The 15,768-nt window shown below is 36.0% G+C and overlaps 1 protein-coding gene across 1 annotated transcript in view; it reads left to right on the top strand.

The window, feature by feature from the left end:
• TTC29 (tetratricopeptide repeat domain 29) overlaps positions 1-15,768 on the top strand; it is a 227,020-nt gene that overhangs the window by 120,040 nt on the left and 91,212 nt on the right. The window contains exons 9-10 of the mRNA XM_012660038.1: positions 5,747-5,838; positions 13,826-13,949. Coding sequence (XP_012515492.1) covers positions 5,747-5,838; positions 13,826-13,949 — 216 coding nt within the window. The remainder of the gene's footprint in view (positions 1-5,746; positions 5,839-13,825; positions 13,950-15,768) is intronic.

The raw sequence follows: 15,768 nt of genomic DNA, 5'->3' as shown, positions 1-15,768 counted from the left end.
TATATATATTTTTAGTTGTCCAAATAATTTCTTTCTATTTTTAATAGAGAAGGGGTCTCGCTCTTGCTCAGGCTGGTCTCGAACTCCTGACCTTGAGCGATCCACCCGCCTCGGCCTCCCAGAGTGCTAGGATTACAGGCGTGAGCCACCGCGCCTGGCCAGCACTATATAATTTCAATGTCTGTATGTCTTACTCCCTTAGATGATAGGGGCTTTAGAAGCAGGGATATCATTTTGTATCTATCAGTCACATCTAATGGAATGTACTGGAAGAGTTCTTTGCGTAATACATTGGTTCTGAAGGCTGGGCATTGTGAAGAAAATGATAGCAAGAGGGAATGGAAACAGCACGCAGTTACCTTTTCAAGTATCACGTCTGCTGCTGTGCATTCCCACTTCCCTTCTGCCATCTCTTCCATGCTGAGGTACATTGTGCAAAAGCATGTGGAGCTTCTAGGAAACCTGAAGATACAGAAATAGACCAAAAAAAAAAAGACAAAAAAGATAAAAACCAGTACCTGATTAAGAGATCATATCAAAGGTAGGATTTCAAAACAAGCCTTTTTTTAATAACCTTTGCTCCCAAATTATCCCACCACACCCTCTCTGAATTACTTCATTGCCCTTTGTAAAACTGTGTAAAACGCCACCCAGAAGAAATGGATTGGGGCTAACAAACGTTTTCTTTTTGAAACTGCAGCTTCCTGTGGCAGAGTTAGATATCCTTGAGTCATTCACATTTAAGTATGAATTAGTTTAATCTACTACTTTTCTTCTATCACTTAGCTGAGGAAATTGACTTTGGGAAATACAAACACCCAAGCTGAGGGAGGTGTACTGAAAGGGTGGAAGACAGGTGCCAAGTTATTTCGGAATTTTTTCAAGAAAGACCTTTCACCCAAAGAAAAGAGGAAAAAGATATTTTCCTTTATCGTTCGATTCTTACTCTTCCAAGTAGCAAACAAAAAAGATGAACTGGGAGAAGGGGTTCATGAGGGATTCTTGTAGTGATGGAATTTTTCTGTGTCTTGATGGTGGTGGTGGCTCCCTGAATATGTCCATGTGATAAAAAGCATAAAACTTAAATCACACATGTGAATGTATGTAAAACTGATGAAATCTGAAAAAGGATTTGTGGATTATTTCTTTAATTTTTTATTGATATGTAATAGTTGTACATATTTAGGAAGTACATGTGATATTTTGATACCTGTAATACAATGTGTACCGATCAAATCAGAGTAACTGGGATATCCATCACCTCAAACAATTTTTTCTTTGTGTTGGGAACTTTACAATTCTTCTCTTTTAGCTATATTGAAATATACAATGAATTATTATCAACTAAAATTTCCCTAATGTACTATCAAAACCTAGAACTGATTTGGTTAGCATACGGTACTTGTAAGGCCAGTGGATTTTATCAATGTCAATACCCTGGTTGTGATATTGTACTATAATTACGCAAGAAGTCATCATTGGGAAAAACCGGATGAAGGATATATGGGATCTTTCTGTATTATTTCCTACAACTACATGTAACTCTACAATTATCTTTCAAATTTTTTTAAATAAATGAACCAAGACAATGTTTTACTATAAGGGCTAGCTGGGCAAAGGAGTAGGGGAGACAGTTCCATCTAATTTGGAAAAGTTAGGTCTGAAGTGGTAGTTGTCATAGTGGTCTAAATTAAGTTTTGATTGTAGAAGTAGGACCATAATGGCCATAGTTGACAGAACTTTTTCTGTTTTAATGTAATCTAAAATAAAGGGCATATAAGAGAGGAATTGCAGTGAGGTAAGAAAGAGTAAAATAGAGGAAGGCAGGAAGGAGATAAATACCACGACAGTCAACAGTCGTCTCTCTGTACAAGTGGCGGATTTGTTCCAGAACCACCCACGGATTATCCGCAGGTACTCAAGTCCCACAAGCAATTGGCCCTGCAGAACCGGTTTATATTAATACAAAAATTCAGCTCTCCCTATACACAGGTTTCCAGCCCTGCAAATACTGTATTTTCAATCTACCTGTAAGCGGATCTGCACAGTTAAAACCTGTGTTGTTCAAAGGCCAACTGTAGTTCATTTTCTTCTGTTTAAGGTACCCTCAACTAGAAGTCTAAAGCATGGAAAGGAAAGAAAACAATTAAGTGCTCGATACTGTTAGATCTAATAATATCTTCCTATGTGTCTTCTTAAAGTTGCCAAAGCTCAGGCCCAAAATTTATTCCTATAAATTTTTAATTCTTAATCTTCTGAGAAGACCAAGCATATTTTGCTACTTCCTTTCGGAGAAATAGATGGATAGTCTATTAATATTTTTGACAGTTGACAATCTTTGACTTAAATCCAATGTTCCCCTAAGGAATTGCTGATTTTACAGCAAACAATTCTTTAAAAACTTTGTAGTGTATCTCCAGCATTATTTTTAGTACACTCTTATTTTTTATGCTAAATATTCTCCTAGTTTTGTTTTTGAGTGACCAATAGCAATTATTTCCTTTTAGGAACTTGGGTTTTATTTGAAAATGTTTTTTGAAATTATTGGAGCAATTGAATCAAGTGGTCATGTAGCGCTCAATATTTATTAGGCCTATGACCTGACTTTTCCAACTTCAGTAACCGTATTGTTATGTACAGTTTGGTGTCCGCTGAAATTTACATAGTAGCATACTAAATCAATGTTTTCCCCTGACTTTGGACAAAGATTGATTAAGTTAATTGCCCATAAACTTTAAAGATACATGTTTTCAATTCATAAAAATATTTTGCACCTGGGATTTCTTTAGTCTTGCCTGTCTTTGATTTGCAGTGATAGATTTTAACCATCCAGACCTTGGATTTGTTTCTAACATATTGCACACCACAGGGATAGTCAATAAAGTTCAGTGGATGCCTCAGGTAGCCACACTGTATTTTCTTATTTGAAGTATTCTTTGTAAAAAAAAAAAAAAATTCACTATTTGTCTAATGATTCAAGTTGATCAATATTTATTATTAATAATTTGTAGATTGTACTTTACCTACTTAAAAAGCAGGTTAGGTAGCTTATCATAAATTAGTATGAAACATCTTTGTCATTTACAGAATTCACAATCTTATGCTATTTTTCCACTCATTTTGTTTTTTAATTTTAATGAAGACCTTCCTGCTTCCTCCGGTTTGAACTGCACAATTCACCATCTGCTAGGTTTTGCATTGTTGTCAGTCTCCTTACGATTTCACCTTATGTACCCTTCTCTCCCGCTACAGCTTACGTTCCTGGGAGCAGAGCCTCTGTCTTTGACTTAGAGCAGCTCCTCTGTAAGGTCCTCAATATGGATTTTGTGGGATTAACTGTTTCCCTGTTTGGCAATAATGACCTATTGCCTTTATATATCCTGTTTTTATGTAAATTGTTTAAGGAAATACCCAAACTCTCTCAAGCCACAAATAAGATGAGTTGTCTTTCTTTGAGGGGTAAACTCCCCACCAAGAGCTGTTCGCTGGTAGCTGGTTAACAGATTCCCAAAGAATTCTTGTCCTAAGGTTTACATAGCACTTTATACTATCTCAGAATAACTTCACAACAACTCTCAGAAGTAGGTTTTCTTTTTAACTTCTGAGGAAATTAAACTCAAGGAGCTTTCCTGGCTCAAATATGTTGGTGGAAGAGCTAGGACATGAATCCAAGTGTTCTTTTTCTAAGGTTAGTGTTCCTTTCAGTAGACTGCATCTGTCTCCATGAGGCAACCTACTATGGGATCAAGTCTAGGGCCAAATCTGAGAGCCCAGACTGAGCTGATTTTTGTCTATACTGCTCCCTAGAAGCACGGCACACTGATGTGGGATAGGAGCCATCAACACTGAAGGATCTACCTGTAATTTCTTAGGCACCCACCCTGCTATCCATGGGCTAAAGAGTCACTCCTCTCAGATAAAATTGGGCATCTCTGGATGTTACCATGTGCTTCAGGGCTCCCAGGGACATGGGAGAACGGTGTAGTATAAGCACAGTGTGAGCCCTGTCTTCAGTCATTGCCAGTTCACACAGTTGCATCATCCAAAGTCTGTACCACTGGACTATGAATGCCTTCAGGGTTGCAAGTGTATTCTCCTCTATGTAAGATTTCCTGTTGTCTAACACAGCACCTGGGACACAGTAACAGTATTTGCTGAACAAACAAGTGAATTATTTGGGCACAAAAATAGAATACTATTTAATCTTTAATATTCTAGAATGTCATATAAAAATATAGGGACCAAAAAAAGATGCTAGAAAGTCTCTTCCTGAATATCTTAATATTTGGATTCAAAAGGGTCTTTTACAAATTCATGACATTCAGAAGTTCTGTCCCTTAACTCGGCAAGGTCTACGTCAAGTCATATCAGAGGAAATCTAAGTCTTGTCTATTGTGCAAGGCAGACTTAAAAGAATAATCTCAGGTTTATATAAGGCTTATTAAGGGCTCAAAAATAAGAATCGAGGTTAAAATAATGTATTATATATTTCAAAATTGCTAAAAGAATAAATTTTTAATGTTCTCACCACAAAAAAAATGGTTAAGTTGGTGAAGTGATGCATATGTTATTATTTGTCAATTTAAAATAAATTAATTTTTTAAAGTACAAGAAAACAAGAAACAAAATTTTGAACTTGGCAGATTTAGCAGGAATTAAAACCCTGGGTCAATATATATATCCATAAGTTTTAACATCAGTATTGTGTCAAGCAGTTTCTTGCAAACCACATAAAACCCAAATTTTATGAGGTATCACAACAGCCTCATTGAAATTATTTCCCAAATATTAACTTTAGAAAGTAAAGCCAAAATGTCAACCCTGCCTCTAATACTTAGACCTTCTAGGCCTTCTAATTCAGGCAGTAGCATACAAGGTATACTTATGTCCCTCTCATATGGAATCTCTCTCCCAAATGTCATCAAATGACTTTCACTAATTCTTTCTTAGAAAATGTGCAAAAAGGATTTCCATAGAGGTCTTTGGAGATTTCCTGTGTCCTCATGTGTGTAATAGGTTGGGTCAAGTAACAGTGAAGGAAAAAGAAAGAACGGGGATTTTGATTTGTGTATTTTTCTCCTTCTGGCCATTGAAAGCGGGGCGGGGGCGGGGGAAGGAAAAGGGAAAAATATACCATTCTGATGATGTCAGTGTTAAATTAAATTAAGATCATATGTTTGGCTGTGGCAACTATAATCTTTTGATTATTGAAGAGATTGTTGGTAATGAAGTACATTTGTAAGAAATATTTTAGTATATACTGTATACATGTACAAACTGTGAGATATGCATCTAATAAAATGATAGATTTAGAAATTATCTGGCACCTAAATTCATGCTTTCCAAACAGCTATTTATAGAAAGAAAAGTGATGTTTAAGCTACCATAGTAGAATATTATAATTTGTCTGATATTACCTTAGATAATAGTCCCATATTTTAAAATAATGTAAACCATTCAATTATTTATTCACACCTAAGTTAGATAAATTGGAAGATTTGGGGTTGTGCAGGAAAAGAATTATTTTTACAAAAGTAAGACCTCACTCTCATGGCTTAAAGAGATTGCCATGAAACAAGTTATCCTACAGATAAAGATAAACCAAACCACCATGAATTTTTAATAAACCAAAATTTTTTATAGAGACATTAAAATAACTATTAATTTTAATCTTCTCTGTTATGAAATGAAAGATCCGTGTATCTGGCCACGCTGTATGTTCAATATGTATTTCTCTTCCTGATAGGTCCTTAACACTTACAGTAAAATCTCTACAGACCAGGATGATGATCTCAGCCTGGGGAGAGCCTATGAAGCAATAGCCAAGGTCCTACAGAGGTAAGTTAGCACATCCTCGTCTTGCTGTCACTGTGAATTCACTCAACTGTGAAAGACTTAAATTGTTTGAGGTCTGTCGCTTTCCATTACTTGCCTGCTTAAATTTTAAGCAGTGCCCTTCTTAAGTGACCCTTTCATCGTAAGTTATTTTAGACCAATGTGGTATTTTAAAATATGCATCTAAACTCTTCTTTGTCTATCCCTCCTTTATATTTTCTTCTTGGTTTTCTGTAAGTTTAGTGATGACCTTGAATAAAAGAGAAAAAAATCAGGTCACATCTCACAGGTTAAGAAAGCAAAGAGCACAGAAATATGTAGTACGCTTCAGTGACTGTGGCTCACCATAACCTTTCCAGATCTCTTCTTGGAGGAAAGTTTCCATTTATGCATCAATCATGCTTTTTCCATTAAGACATCTCTCCTTCGAGCCTATCTGGATAAACAGTTGAGTGCAAAACCAATATTCCCAATATTTCATTTGAAACAGAAAATTTAAAACATATGAACAACTTCTGATACATATTTTTCTATGGAAGAGATATGATTTGCCCTTCACTCATTGTATTGTGATCATTATGTACTCCATTTAATCATTACCTTATATACTTAAGTATTATGACTTAATCCAAGATAGAAAAACAACAAAAGTTATCAGAGTTAAAGCCTTGTTTTTTGGTATGTTTTCTTATATCCAAAATATAGCTTTTTACTAATAGTAGTAGTAGTGGTGTTGGTAGTAGTAGTAACAGATATAGATTGTGTTAAGTTCTAATTTCTTCTCATTTGTGTTTCAGTTGTACACACATACAAGGTGGTATTTTACAAGGTAAAATTGTTATTTGAAAGGAATTTGAAACATTAAATACCTGGTAAACTGAAATTGAAATCATCATTGTATAACCACCATTGCTAATATAATAATCATTGTTTACAATACCAATACCAATGAAATGAAAAGTACCCTACAAAATACCAAATAAAATCCAGTCATCACTGGATAAATGGTTTAGGATTACAGACATATTTATAAGCAGAGTATGGACATTTACTCAAGAAAGATAGGGCCAGCCATGGGCAAGGCAAGCAACCTGTGAGTGTTGTGGTCTCTCCAAATAAAGATTGGTAACTAGTCCATGGAAAACCAACCCATCTATCCCTTAAAACATTCACTTTCCGTATAACAACCTGGAAGAAGCGGATGATTGAATACAAAATGAGATTGGTAAGAATTCAATTTAATGTCTATTTGGAACAAACCAACCCTAATCTCTTTTTTCCAGTTCATTTTGATTAGTAAATTACTTGACTTTGCTGTTATTGCTGCCTCAAATGAGTAGAAAATGGTTGGATTCTTTGCCTTGCATTGTAGTAACAAACCTGACCTAATCTTGCACAGTTATATAAATGTATCACATTTCTATCATGTCTCAACATGACTAAAGAAATAAAACCCAAGCAAAAAAAAATTTATGAACTTTTACTGAGCAGTTACTATGTACAGGACAAGTATTGGAATGCCCCTTTGATTACTGATGGTCTTTGTAATTTTTTCCGAAACTTCTGGAGACATGAAGTTGTCTTCAAATAATTCTCACCTGTTCACCTTGTGTCTCATCTAGAATATTTTAGCTGCCACTCTAGGATTTGTATTCCTTGTCTGTACAGTTAAAGCTTAGTGGAGGGTTGAATAGTTACGTGATAAGTTTTGGCAATAACAGGCAATCTAACATTTTAATTTGGCTACTTAAGTATTTTATTTGGGGTTTAGGAGTCGGAGAGGATACATCTATATTTGATATATCATGAAGTTGAGTTTGTTTTGGGTAGGAATGGGGACAAGTTGGTTCCAACATTCTCTGTAGCCTAGCAACTTTCCTTAGGGCAAACATATAATGGAGCAAGAAGATTTATTCCCATTGCACTTTTATACCAAAAGAAATTAATTCCACTTATAAGAATTTCCACTTACTGAAGTACGATAAAGGTATCAGTGATTTGTATGGTAGACATGGATTCTTATTTTTATAATGTTATACAGTGCACGAGAGAGTACAGAGATACTTTTTCCGAGGTCATAGGGACAAAGTGTCCCAAGGCCACGACAAGCTTTCCAATCCAAATCTGCCATTTTTCAGCACTGTTGGTGGTAACAGAGGAGCACTCAGGGGATTGTAAGCCTCAGCATATTCTTTCAACATCTGTGCAAAATAATCCGAGTACAACCTATTAGCAGGCAGATGTTTCAAAACCTAAAATTCTATGCAGGAGGCTGGGCGCGGTGGCTCACGCCTGTAATCCTAGCACTCTGGGAGGCCGAGGCGGGAGGATTGTTTGAGCTCGGGAGTTCGAGACCAGCCTGAGCAAGAGCGAGACCTCGTCTCTACTAAAAATAGGAAGAAATTAATCGTACAACTAAAAATATATAGAAAGAATTAGCTGGGCATGGTGGCACACGCCTGTAGTCCCAGCTACTCAGGAGGCTGAGGCAGGAGGATCGCTTGAGCCCAGGAGTGTGAGGTTGCTGTGAGCTAGGATGACGCCACAGCACTCACTCTAGCCAGGGCAACAGAGTGAGACTCTGTCTCAAAAAAAAAAAAAAAAAATTTAAAATTCTATGCAGGTAGACAAAAGCACTCTGGATATCTGAGAAGCTTTATTAAATCCAGTCCATAAATAGTATAAATGTTTTGATATAAATTTTGTGGTCATTTTTAGAAAATTTTGCTTGAAGGGCTTGATGTTCTTCAATAACATGCATGTGCACACTCACACACGCACAAACACACATATATATATGCATTATCCCTTTCACAGTCCTAAACTGTTCTTTTCAGGTTAGCAGCAACATGCAGGAAATGGAGCACGGCCCAAACAGAGGAAATTATGGTGGTGGCAGCTGAGAAATAAATCAAGTTGCATATGAAGCTTAGCATCATCTCTAAATCTCTTTTTCCTAACCTGTGCAATTGCACAAGTTTCACTAATGGTAGCCCTATCTCTATAAACATATTTTATCTCTTAAAAGGAAATGGAAGAGGATAGCCATGTCTGGGATAAGTGTGTGTCTGCAGCCATCAGCTGAGCATGCATGAAAGGTGAATAAGCTCTAAGGCTGGAAGGTTCTCAAATGGTTATAAGAATTTATACTGAGCCCTCAATTGAAAAAAACACCACATTCCCTCAAGACTGGGAATTTGGTAATACAGAGTTGCCCATTTGGTGATGCTAGATCCAGACCTAGTGGTAGAGTTACAGAAGAAGTTTTTAATAGGGAACAGGTTTTGTTATTTGTACTATTAGTCTGAATAATATTACTTGCATAAGAGTTTAAGCAGCATAACAGAAAATAAACATGTACAATGTTATTTTCCCCCTAATTCAAATACTAGTGAAGAAAAGAGTTGATATTCTAAAATGATAACAATTGCCTATGACACTACTCCAAAAGCCAGAATTATGCTCCATAAAACAGAAAGAAAGTGAATTGAGAAATTACCAACTAAATATCGTTATTATATTGACAGACAGTTTGAGTAAATATAGAGAGGGAAAACTCAGTTTTCTTTGTGGTATATATATTTTTTTGCCTCCTTTACTGAAGAAACGCATTTACTGAAATGCCACGATTTTCCAACATAATCAGGCTATTTAAAAGAATCTAAAGGAAAAAGCGCACAAAATGTGCTCAAGATATATTAGTCACAAGTAGCCCATCTCTGGGTTTATTCCATACCAATTGTAAATTTTCTTGCAAACACGAGTTAAATTATTTCCTAGAAAACTTTCCACAGTGGAGATCTTTAAATCAATCAGTAAAAAGTTTCAAGTGTGAAAATTACCTTTCTGTTATAGCTGAAAATTAATTTCTTCTTGCTTGAGAGAAATGACACGCCCTAGTAATTTTCATATATTCTTTAAAATGGAACATCCAGGCTTTGATGCGAAATTTCCTAAAAATGACCCCAAAATACATCAAAACATTTCTATTAATTCATGAAATTAAGAACAGCTTTTTACATTTTCTCCTATCACTGATCCCATTTGCCTTATTACTTTCATCTGCGGCCCACAAACTTGGTGGCACAATCAACAAACCCCTTAGTGGCTGTTTCATCTCTGCTCTATTTGATTTCTCCTCTCTGAGTAAATGATTAAGTTTTCATGCATTGGTTCAACCAAAATCTATGTTCACTCAACCACATCCTTTATTGATTACTTCTACTGCAAACAGTAGGCCAAGTGTGATATACATAATTGGACAGTTGTCAGGGGACGTGGGTGTTAACAGTCCTGTTTTCCCAGTTGGAAACTGGAATCACCTTGATACACAAATATTCTGCACTGTTTCATTCTCATTCTTTGGACCGAGGAGTCCTGTTCCTCAGAATATATGTTTTTAACTCTCTAAGGTCTGGTTGAATGAATTTAATGATTATACCATATAATATGCTGTTCAACTTGCACCTGTGCACTGCATATAGAAAACTGGAATTAATATTTGTCTAACATTTTAACCTTGTCCTCTAACTTATACAAATAATCTGTAGCTTTCTGTAAGAAAATATTTGATTTTTTCCTCTTCCAAAGGAAGAATAGCTTCTAAATATATTCTTAACTTTTAAATTTGAAAACCCTTTAGCCAACATATAATATTAATATTTCAGATGCCATATTAACAACTTTGCTGGCTATAGAACTGTACATTCATTGAGTGAAACATGTAGTTATAATAGAAAGACTTTTTCTCTAGCATTATTTGTTAGAGCAAGTTCCAGATAATTTTGGATGTTTTGCAGATCTTTTGCTCCTTTGGGAGAAAAACAACTTAAATTACCCAGCAATAGTTTTATTTATACTATTTTGTATTTTTTGTTCTCTAAACTTATTATTTTATTTATTTGTGTGTACTTTGATTTACCAATACTTAGCAGGCCAAACCTAATCAGAAATGTGCTTCCATTGAAAATATATCAGCTTTTAGGAACATGAGCATAAATAAGCCTCAGCGAATCTGTTTTAGCTAAATAATAACAATATCTGTAATTTTCCCCAAGTTTTTAAAGTGATATGCAAAGAAATATCCACTTTTTTCCTTTTTCATCAATTTTTTTCCAGGAAAGAGCTCAGAAAATTAACAACAATCTGATAAAACATTGTTAGCCCTAAAAATCCACAAGTTTGCTCAAAATTCTAAATATTATATTTTTATTAACATTTTATGCCCTTGAGCTCTCGCAATACCTTTTAGTTGTCTCACAAAACAAATATTTAAATTAAAATAATTAGTAAACCACTCATTATATTTTACTCTATGTCTGTATTTGAAAAATTCCTGAACAATTCATAATTTTTCTAGAGAATTGACCTACCCTTAACTGTGGAGTATTAGTCATAATTTTGGTATGAAAAAACAAGGGCAGAATCATCCATCAAAAGCAGTATTCACAGCTTGTGAATGTAAAATTCCATTCTATTTTTGATAGGTAGAGTATTCTTTTAGCAATAAAGAAGGAAAAAAGAATGTATTTGGTAGTACCTGATAATCAAGTAAACAAAAAATGTTTTTTGATCCTGGCGCCTAGAAAATAGACATCAGGATTTTATGTGTCTGGCTGTTTTGCAGAGCATACATTCAAATTATAGTATTTAATTCATTGCATGATGAAAGGTTTTCAAAAAACTGCTTAGCTAAATTGAATTTTCCTCTCAGCTTATGGTAGATAAGATCTAGTAGAGCTGTGAATGTGATAACTGTTCATTTCACTGAGCGATAACAATAACACTAGTGCCATCTATTGAATCCCTACTGTGTGCCGGGCTATACATTTACACAATGTTTCATTTTGAAGCAATTCATGGCCGTTTTAAGAACGACGAAACTGAAGTTCTCTTCAGCTTCATAACTTTAATATGATCAAAGTTATTCATCTAAGAAGCTGAGCTGGGATTCAAGCCTAGATCTTTCTAATATCCACCACAACACATTGTGACTTTCAAGTTATCCAGCTTATTTTTACAAACATACCACAGTTTACCTATGAAAATGAATGTTATCCAGATCTTGGGAGGTTATGCGAGGAGATACCCCTAATCCTGCCAACACCTGTTTAAAATAAACTCCTTTGAAAATGCTTTCTGAGCTCGTGATGGATTCGTTTGAATAGCACCAATAGCTGTGCATCCTCGTTTGAGAGGAGGAAGGAACATGGACTAGAGCAAGCGTCCTGTGACTCGATAGGCACACTACACATTTTATACAGCTCAAAGATGTCACCCACAGTACATGTGACAATTTTTCAAATGTATATAAGATCTTTGAGATCACCATTTCATTCACTGCAGTTGGCTCAAAATTCCTTTTGGCTGCCTTGTAAGACCAAATTTACACCACAAACACTAGACTTGCTCTTGTGAAGAGAGTCAAATGAATGCGCTCCAACTTTCAAAGCACTGTATATAATTCATAGTACCTATCCCAGTTAATCCCATGTAGGAATTTATGCATTTATCTCTCGAAGTTGACAGTGAAACTCTTCAAGGACAGGAACCATATCTCCCAACAACTAGCATATTTTAGGACGTTTGCTCAAAGTTTCTTGGTGTTACTGAAACATCCAGGAGTCAGGAGTTTACAGTCATGGACTCCAAACATCCACATGACTGAGGTTCACGCAATTTACCTGGATGCTTAACTCCCGTGTGTATAGCATATGTGTTTCCCTTCTCAAATTTCAATCGGTCCTCCATTCAAAAATATATAAATACCTAGCATATGGCAAGCACTCTGCTCGAAATTTTATGTCTTTCTGAGCATCTTGCAAGAATATGTAACATGTATTTGTGACTTTAGTGACACCTGAGCTTTCACTGCTGAGGGATGCTTGCAAGAATAAACTAGAAGTCACCCTTTATAAACTTTTTAAAGTTTTTTTTTTTTTTTAAATCAACACTTAAGTGCACATATAGTAGTAACACTCATCGGATGTCGGGCAGATGGGAGGGGACAGGAAGGGATGGATATATTCACACCTAATGGGTGCAGTGTGCACCATCTGGGGGATGGACATCTTGAAGCTCTGACTCAGGTGGGACAAAGGCAAGATATGTAACCTAAACATTTGTACCCCCATAATACGCTGAAATAAAAAAATTAAAAAAAATAAATAACAGCTTTATTGAGACATAATTGACATATCATACAATTCGACCTCTTAAAGTCTGTAGTTCAGTGGCTTTTTACTATATGCACAGAGTTGTGCAACCATCACCACTATCTAATTTCAATGACCCTGAAAAGAAACCCGGTACCCATTATCAGTCACTCTTCACTGCCCCCATTCCTCAGCCTCTAGCAACCACTAACTACTTTCTCATGAATTTGCCTATTCTGGACATACCATGTAAATGGAATTATACAGTATGTGATCTTTTATGTTTGACTTCTTTCACTTAGCATGTTTTCATGTTTCATCCATGTTGTAACATGTATTACTACTTCAATCCTTTTTAAGACGGAATACTATCCCATTGTGTGAATACCCACATTTGGTTTGACCATTCATCGACTGATAGACTTTAGGTTTCCATTCCTTATCTATTATGAATAATGCTGCTATAAACATTTGGGTATGAGTTTTTGTGTTGACATATGCTTTTGTTTCTCTTGGGTATATATCTTGGAGTGAAATTTCTAGGTCATATAGGAGCTCTATGTTAAGTTTCTGAGGAGCTGCCAAAATTGTTTTCCAGAGCAGTTGCATCATTTTACATTTCCATCAGCAATGTGTGAAAATTTAAAAGTTTCAGTTTTAACTCACTGTATACTCTGACAAAAACAAGCCACATATTTATTGATTTGGTATTTGCACTTTAAATCTCATTATCCTGATAAACGTCTTGCATTTTCTATAGCAAAGGCGCCAAATACCTTTTCTTCACTGTGACATTAAGTGAGATGATATTCCAATGATTTCCTATTTTATTCCAGCCAAGGAAAGACAACAGAAGCAATTAACTACTTGGAAAAAGTTGTGAAACTTGCAAGAAACAATTTTCAAAGCCTAGATATTGTGAGAGCAAGTACAATGCTTGGAGACATCTACAATGAAAAAGTGAGTATAGATGAGTCTTGTTTATGGAGAAATTTGCAGTGTTTAGGGAGAAATTTGTAGGTTTAAAAGTCTATCCTCATGTGATCCTTGCCTTCTCACAATATGTTATGCAGAGTGGCCTGGGACTAAGGGACATACTTAACACACAAGTCAAGGACTGGGAGGAGAAAAGCCTCTTTCTCTTCCTCTTCTTCCAGCACTTGGTGCCAACTGGGACACAGTCCTCACAAGCTGCTAACCCTGATTCATATATTCACTCAGAAGCCAATGACAATGAGGCTTCTAAGTGAGGCTTCTAAGTGACTTTGGATTTGAGGGGCAATTAAAATATTTAAATTCAAAGGAAGTTCATTATAACCGTTGTCTCCTGTCTGCTTACACAGACATTCATCTCTCTGGCTCCAAATTCTTGTTTTATTAATCCAGCTGTGATGTTCCCCCCACGCAGGTCCCTTAGGAGAAGTGACAATCCCAAGAATAATTTTGAAGGAAATTTGGAATAGAATGTTAGCAATAGTTTGATTATATAAAAGAAGACAAAGGGGGGGGTCCAAAATAAAATTATCTCATTCAAGAAGCCATTATTAGTAAAATGGACTTTTACTAGTCTTAATGGACTTCCGGCATATTTTCTCGTATTTTATCTTTTTATTACAGATTTTCGTTTAGAAATAGTATGGAAGAGGCTTGTTTCTCTAGTTATCATCACTATAATTACTGTTTTGATCATGAATAAGATCCATTATTTTTTAAGGATAATTATATTCTCAAAGTGTATTTATGTACTTTATCTTTGGCCCTGAGAGGATGTCTATGTAGTGATTAAAAGCACTAACTCTGAAACCAGACTGCTTGGGTTAAAAACCCACCTCTTTCACTTATGAGATATATGACCTGAGACAAGTTGCGTGAATTTCTAGATGCCTCAGAAGGTTGCTGTGAGTATTGAATTAATATATGCAAAGCACTTAGAAGCGTGCTTTATAGTAGGAGAAGGAAGTGCTATCTTTATGAGCATTAGCTTTTGTTATTCTCTACACCCTTAGTGGTAGCAAACAATTTTCCTTTTCCAGATCCTCAGAGTGTTTAACTTAACCCCAGGCTTCCAAGATTCTAGGTGGCAGGGGCATTCAAATCCATACTCTTAACCACTACAGGATTCTATTATTTTCTATAAAATTAACTTTGTTTCAGAATGATTTAGGATTTTTAAGGAAATAGAGTTTGAAATTAATCAGAACGAATGGAATTCATATTTCTTTAGTTCCTGCCACAGGGAACGTGCTTTCAAACAAAGTATCTCATTTATTTTCTCTTATACCTCCTTTCTTGCTCCCCCTGGTTCATTTGCCTCCCCTCTCTCCTGTTACCTAAAATCCTAAAAGTCCCCTGTTCTCTGGACTCCCTCACTCTCCTATTCCCCCTTCCTTACCCACCTCACTCCCTTCTCCCCTGCTGCCCTCTTGCTGGTCTCTGGGCCTTGCTTTCTCACACTCAGGTGGCTCAGGTCCTGCTCTCCCACCCCCTCCAGCCTCTTTCACTTTACTTTCCCTCTTCCTTTGTGTCCCCAGTTGTGCTCAGGTTTTCCTGTCTGTTGTCTGCTTCCTCTGCTGCCTCCTGGCCCCCGGCCCATTTCTTTGCCTTTATTCACTCTTCTCCGATTGATTTTGTATTTGCTTTTGTTTACTTTTCAGGGTACAGAGGTGGAAAAAAAGGCAAAACTTATTATACCTTTGTGAGGCTTACAGTCAAATGGGGGACCTTCTCCTATAGTAGCAGAATTGACATTCCTAACCAAAAAAAAAAAAAAAAAAAAAAA

Source organism: Propithecus coquereli, unplaced genomic scaffold (genome assembly GCF_000956105.1).
Source record: "Propithecus coquereli isolate 6110/MARCELLA unplaced genomic scaffold, Pcoq_1.0 Scaffold65, whole genome shotgun sequence".
Lineage (NCBI taxonomy): Eukaryota > Metazoa > Chordata > Mammalia > Primates > Indriidae > Propithecus > Propithecus coquereli.
This window is presented reverse-complemented; position numbering and strand designations above follow the sequence as displayed.